Genomic DNA, 6930 nt, shown 5'->3' with positions numbered 1-6930 from the left:
TCAAAATCAATGGAAGGATTTTGATTTTGGAGATTTTAAATTTTATTCATAAATTTACAGATATGGTTTTCTTTTATGAATTTAGATATTGCTGATCGAGATAGTATTATTTTGAATATTTTGATTATTATGCATAACTATTGATTTTCTCAATAAGCGAATCCATGTTACTTTTATGAATAATGAATTTGGATTTAGATATCCATTATACTGAATTAACTTTATTTTTATGCATATCTAAACTCATTATCTACTTACTTTTATTGAGAAAAACATAAATTGTAAAACAAACATGAAAAATAAATATAAAAAATATAAAATCAAACTTTATTATGGCAGATATGCAAACAAATACAAAAATCTTACTTGCCATTCATATCAAGAATGAAAGAATAAATAAAAAAATAAAGAAAAATAACTAGTGAATGCCTCCTAAACAAGTATCGCAATGATCATCCTCTAATCAAAGCTATAATTTAAAAAATGCTGCAGCCTGCAAGAATAAATTGCATCAACATAACCTCAACTCATCAGTAGTCAAAGCAATCAAACTCTCTCTCCTGCATATGAAAAAAAAAGGCATATTCAAACAATCAGTTAAGGAGGAGAACATTATTCAAAGAAAAATATTGTGATATTACAACTTTGGAACAGATATTCATAGGTTGTCTTGACGTGGTAAGCTGTTAATGGCAGTTATTACACCTTTTTTCTGGTAATTCAGTTATGTTAAATTTGCATATTGCCTAGCTTCACAGTGACCAGCTTTTTAACAAATTGCAGTAAAGCATCATAAAGAGATTACCTTTAATGATAAGTCTCGCTGTTTTTTAAGTAATTGAGTCCTTGCCTTGCTCAAGTGGGAATTGGGAGACATGGTCTTCTTCTGTTAGGGTGTGAAAGATTCAAAAAATTAGTACAAAACTCAAATCTCTTCATTCATTGAATAATTGCAGAGGTGAATACATCAGAGTAATAACAATAATGAGACAACAAAACCCACCTTTGCTAACTGCTTGTCTCTGGTTAGGGATGGTAGCAGAGAGCAATCATTGTGTCTAGCAACCATAGGTCGGAAAAGCAAAATAGTAACCTGTAAATCACCAAGAATTAGGATGATGGATATCAAAGCAAAAGCAGTATACATGCACATGGAGTTGTATGAACCATTCAAATGAAAACAAGTAAACTAACCTCTTCTCTTTCGGGCACATATAGTACATTGCCCCAATCATTCCTTCTTTTCGGATGGAAGTCGAAAACATTATGGAAGTTTTCATTTTCCTGTTCATGAAACAAAAAGTTAAAAGCATAAAAGAGATGAATTTAAAATCATTAAACCTACCATCATATGCTTCACGAATCCATCATTTCTTAGAAAATGCTTCAAAAACTTTAGCTGCAACAGGAAGCAAACAGTTTAGCTTCTTTGCAAGATATTGAGATAATAAAATAAATTATTAAACCAATTATCGATGAAATTCAAAGGAAACTAAATACCTGTACTTTTTGAGACCATGTTGATAAAATGAGTTTCTGCCCACCAATTGTCACATGAGTATTTGCACATTTCCTATCCTGAAAGTTATTAAGACTATTATGACAGCTCAAGATACAATCTATTAAATATATGCATAAAACAAAGTCAAATCAGAACCTCTAGGAAATCTAAAGCAGCCGAAGCAGAATTGAACCCTGTTCTTGGATCTTGACTAGAAATTCTTTCATTGCCTGTTTCTGACAACCGGCTTCTGAGTTGCTTTATAATGTTGTCCTTAAGTTCTTTGTTTGAATCCTTGGTTGCACTTGAGAATTTCTCCAAACAGTTGGATTCAAATACTAAAGCAAGAGCCTCACATGCTGCTGCACATAGTTCTTCATCGTCACTGTCTATTATGTTGGAGAAATATGTAATTGCCCTGCATCCAAATTTGCAAATCTATCAATGACATTTCAAGTTTGTTTGTAGATGGAAAACAAAAAGAAAGACGATAACTATATAGAGGTTGAAATTGTTAAAAATTTACAATAAATGAGACTTTTTAATTAAAAGGCTCACCCTTGCCAATTTTTGTGACTTAGCCTCCACCCATCAATGGTAGAAAGAAGAAAGGACCAAGCGGATATCATGGCAGTTAAAACGGCTGGTGAATCTTTCCTTTCAATCTGATGAGACATAAAAGGAAACCTATCCTTTTAGGCTCCAATTTACAGTTAACTAAGTTTAGGAATTGACTAAAAAATTACAGAATATATAGATAAAAATATCAGTTAAAATTCATACACTAGAGTCAGTTCCAGGATTAATTAAGTCCCAAAGTAGCTTCATTACTGATTCAGTCTCATCCGAGTTGCTTGCACCGAAAAATGTAACAACAGTCAAGCAACCAAGAATCTGTGCAAGACAATAAACTTATAACAAAAATCCATGAAGCATAATCATGAAAGAGCTATCCAAAAAATCAAATTGCGATTAATTATCTTATCACTAGTGTTACCTCCAAGGTTTTAAGCTTAGGTTTTAGTCCTCCCTGGGAAAGTGCAGTCAACACATCTTCATATGCTTCGTGCACCTTCTCAACAGTAGTAGTAATCATTGACAGCAATCCTACAAGAAGAATACGTACCAAAACCATAAGCTAAATTTTAAAGTTGAACAAATGACATCGAATAATATTTGCACTTCATGAAGGATGAACCTACCAATAATATGTGCTGCTTGCTTCATCTCTGTAGGAGAACCCTTTTTAATGAAATGCAAGCATTGATACACTAGTGTTACAAAACTGCAACAAGACAATTATAATTGTGAGCATTACCTGGTTAAAATGTATTATTAGAAAAGAAGATTGAATTTGCAAGTCTTAGAGACAATGGTTAGGTACTTCTTGAAAATGAAGTTCTGACTACTAAATTCTTTAATGTAAAGTTATTTATCAATTACACATTTATATAAAAACCCTGAAAAGGAAGTAATGCTTACTTCAGTTCTACAAATTTTTGCTCTATGTTGAGAGTTAAAGCCTTGAGAATTGTTGAAAGTGCTTCCTCTCTCACCGATGCCCTGCATTTTAGAAATAAACCAGAAATAGTTTTAAATCGAGTTGGGATGCAGTGTTAGTATCACGTTGAAACAATGTAAACAATTTGAATCTAATGAGTTACTAAAAGTAATTCCGAAACACCAATTTCAGACAAGAGACGTATGATATACCTTTTTCCTGACAAATCTATGAAGTAATCATGAAGAGTCCTGCATGGACCCCAGAAATTCTGCGAATCACCTCTAGCATCATCATCATCATCAAGTAGAATGCCTCTTCTTGATCGTTGGCCGCCTTTACCTACAATTAATGATATCCATAATATAAAATTGATTAAGATCAATGAAAAAAATTGTAAAACTAAACCATATATCCAATGCATATGCATAACTCTGCTATATGCATATATATATATTCAATGCATAACTGTTGGACTTCATTCATTCAAACACCTAGCATTAGTTTTCAACATATTTTCACAAAATTTCCCTCTTATCACATTATCATATAATTTCATGGAAAACATTAACAAGTATCCCTCTAGATATTCATATAATAAAACATAATTATCACTTATCACATTAATCAAAAACATAGGGTTCGGATGCTAGCCGCAGTATAGAAGCAATATTTGAAAACGAAATTTCATTATTTTTCCTACTGAAAACATGAAACACCATCAAGATACATCTAAAAACACAAATTACAATTGCAGGTTCATATTGCTTACAAGCTTCTGATTTGATGTAGTCAGGAAAAAGCAAAGATAGCAATGACAGCTTTATGATGTTGGAAATCTATGAGAACTCGAAAAAAGATAATGAAACTTACTATTTCTCCTCTTGTCCATTATCTTCTTTGACTGAAAGAGATCAAGTAAAACCCCAAACTTTTATAATTGCCTGCAAAGTAAACGTTAACTACTGCATAAACTCTGAACTTTTATTTATGCACTTCTGGAAAACTTCAAGTTCTGAAACAAACAGAAAACCCAACCTCACTTTTATACTTAGCTGCAGAAGTTAACCACCGACTTAAGAATTTTTTTTTTTTCCTTTTTGCCAAAGGTATTAAGTGTTCTAACATGTATCTTTCACTACAAATAACCATTCAATTAAAAAAATCAGTTTTTTAATCAGTTTTAGTTTTAATTTATTTATAAAATCTTTTTAAGATTTTTTTCCTTTTGCCAAAAGTATTTAAGACTTTTAATAAATATCTATCACTACAAATAACCATTCAATGCAAAAAATCACTTTTTAGTTTTAATTTATTTATAAAATCTTTTATAAGATTCTTTTCCTTTTGCCGAAGATATTTAAGAGTCGCAATAAATATCTATCACTACAAATAACCATTCAATTAAAAAAAATCATTTTTAGTTTTAATTTCATTATAAATAATAAATTATGATTTTTACTCAAAGTGAGTAGGATGAATTCTAATTTGATGAATGCAGAAGACAACGAAAATTACAATAGAAAATTGTATACTCTCCAATTAAAGAAGCTGAAAAATTTATGAAAAACCTCAAGAAAAATTTAATGAAACTTACGCTTTCTCCTCTTGTCCGTGCTGTTTAGGAAAAAAAAAAAAAACTTCAACTTCTGAATGAAATAGGACTCCCAAACTTTTCTACTAGCTGGAAAGATAATTACTGCCTTGATGAAGCTCTAAACAAATAAACCCAGAAACCCATTTTTTATTTGTAACCTTGTTGCCCACTTTATCACCAAAGCCAAGTCTCCATCTTTCTATCACTTTTTCTCAGTTGTGAATTTGAGATCGTAAGCTCTTTTGATCTTCTTCTCGAATTGTAATGTGATTTTTTTCTCTCGTGATTGTACTCTTGTCGTTGAGAGGATCATCCAGCTTCCTGCCCGCGTAGTTGTGTTTTTTTCTAGACAATGCTCATGAGATGTTCGACAAAATGCTTCTAAGGAAGATTGCAGCCTATTTTGGGGATTGTTCTACTATAGAATAATGTTGGTTAAAGGGTATCGATGGGGGCTATATCTCAACATATTGGACCCTGGATTTTAGGTAACTGGTTTTATATAGGCTGCTCCTAAGTCAAAATCAAATGCAAATATTTGGTTGGAATTTAAAAATTCATGATGTAATTAGAAAAATGCACTTTATGTGAAATTAGGGTTTTTTACCCAAATAATATTAAAAAAATATTAAAATGGTATGTTGTAACAATTATGTATTAAAATGGTACATTTAGATGGGTGGAGGGTGGTGCATAAGCTGCACCACTATCATTCTGACACAATACAGTTAAAAAATAATAATAAATATTTTAGTAGTGGTGCCAAAAGAATAGGCGACACCACTTTTTCTTTCTGGTATGTATCGGTATAAAAATATGAAGGGGGTGTGGTGCCTATCTGATAGGCGACATTGGTTGTGCCTATCTGATAGGCGGCATTGGTTGTGCCTATCTGATAGGCGGCATTGATTGTGCTTATTTGATAGGCAGCATACCTAGTATATTTTCCCTCCACTCTCCTATCCGCCTCGTATTAGTTTGAAAAAAAAATTAGCAGAGCAAGAGAGGGAGAAGAGAAGAAAGAAAGAAAAGAAAAAAAGAAAATGTATTATTATTTTTATTGTTATTTTCAAATATAATAGATTATGATAAGAAAAAATTATTTTGTTAGTTTTATGTAGTTTGTTTAGTGTTATTTTTATGTTTTGTTTTAAAGTTATTTTATTTATTGTGATTTGTTAGTAAATTTTGTGTTTAGATTATTGAGAATGTTATGTTGTAAAATTTTTAATATATTTGAAAGTTTAACTATTATAAAGTAATTGTTAGTTTGTGATAACAACAGGAAAAATAGATAAATCTGAAAATATTTTTGGCATAGATATTGTTAGAAATGAAAATAAATTTGATATTGTTAGAAATGAACTCTTTTCATTCATTAATTTTTTTATGTAAGTATTTTTATGTTGTTCGAAATTATTTTGAGAATTTTTGTTTATTTTTAACATATTGAGTATTGAAGATGGATAATCAGTTTTTCGTATGCGTTTATTTCGATGGAATCATCTTGACAACAATCGTTGGATGTATATTTGAATATTGGCAACAAATAGCAATGAAACTTAATAGAAATGTCTCGTTCGATGAGATGAAGGAAATGATTAGCGCAAAAATTGTTAGATGTTGTGGGAGAAGGATCTTGTAGACGATGAAGATGTGGAGATAATGATCGTTCTTTATTGTAGGAATCGGAGTGACCAAAATGCACCGATTCACTTATTTGCTAAGTTAGTCGATATAGAGAAAAATGAATATCTCATTGCATATGGTGAAGAACATGGAGCTCAAGAACCGTGCATGGTGGCTCCAATATCGTACGTTGATAGTAAATCGACTATACGCGGGATCAATATCGATCTTAATGTTACACCTGATATTGATGTGGTTGGTGATGATGGATATGATAGTAGTGATCCTTGTGATCAAGAGATCTATAGTGATAGTGATCTTGATGTGGAAGAGGTCCCCGATGATATTGACAAAGAAGACGTGAATGACGATGGAAACATTAGCGCGTCTTCAGTCGAGAACCAGATTCAACGTATTGTGATACACAATAATCCTAGGCCACACATGTCGCTCATAAGCCCCGACGCGGTGCGCATAGCCGAGTTCCCGAAGTACTCTGAAATACTACTTGCTCACTGGCTGGCTATAAATTCTAATCCTGAGGTGTTGTTCGTAGGCTAGAGATTCGAAAGTAAGGAAGAGTGAGTATTTGCTATTAAGCGGTATAGCATGAATATATCAGTGGTGTAACACCCCTTAACCCCAAACCATCACCGGAAAGAGTTACGGAGCATTACCGGACTTATCGGACAATTTACATAA

At 32.0% G+C, this 6930-nt stretch overlaps 1 protein-coding gene across 3 annotated transcripts; it reads right to left on the bottom strand.

Moving 5' to 3' along the window:
• Positions 1 to 238: 238 nt before the first annotated feature.
• Positions 239 to 5167, bottom strand: LOC108463892 (uncharacterized). Of its 3 annotated transcripts, none has more exons than XM_053023833.1 (15): positions 4600 to 5167; positions 3876 to 3946; positions 3215 to 3344; positions 2984 to 3064; positions 2704 to 2786; positions 2499 to 2608; positions 2285 to 2395; positions 2060 to 2166; positions 1658 to 1919; positions 1501 to 1578; positions 1346 to 1399; positions 1195 to 1284; positions 1004 to 1093; positions 806 to 886; positions 239 to 560 (listed from the first exon to the last, which is right to left on the bottom strand). In XM_053023833.1, exons 2-15 carry the CDS (start codon positions 3892 to 3894, stop codon positions 531 to 533), a joined length of 1326 nt encoding a protein of 441 aa, XP_052879793.1. In that variant the 5' UTR covers positions 3895 to 3946; positions 4600 to 5167; the 3' UTR covers positions 239 to 530. The 3 variants fall into 3 exon arrangements, with proteins under 3 accessions (XP_052879793.1, XP_052879794.1, XP_017619369.2); XM_053023834.1 differs by lacking the exon at positions 4600 to 5167 and adding an exon at positions 4046 to 4163; XM_017763880.2 differs by lacking the exon at positions 4600 to 5167 and adding an exon at positions 4041 to 4175 and having other exon boundaries at positions 240 to 560.
• Positions 5168 to 6930: the final 1763 nt, after the last annotated feature.

Source organism: Gossypium arboreum, chromosome 13 (genome assembly GCF_025698485.1).
Source record: "Gossypium arboreum isolate Shixiya-1 chromosome 13, ASM2569848v2, whole genome shotgun sequence".
Lineage (NCBI taxonomy): Eukaryota > Viridiplantae > Streptophyta > Magnoliopsida > Malvales > Malvaceae > Gossypium > Gossypium arboreum.
This window is presented reverse-complemented; position numbering and strand designations above follow the sequence as displayed.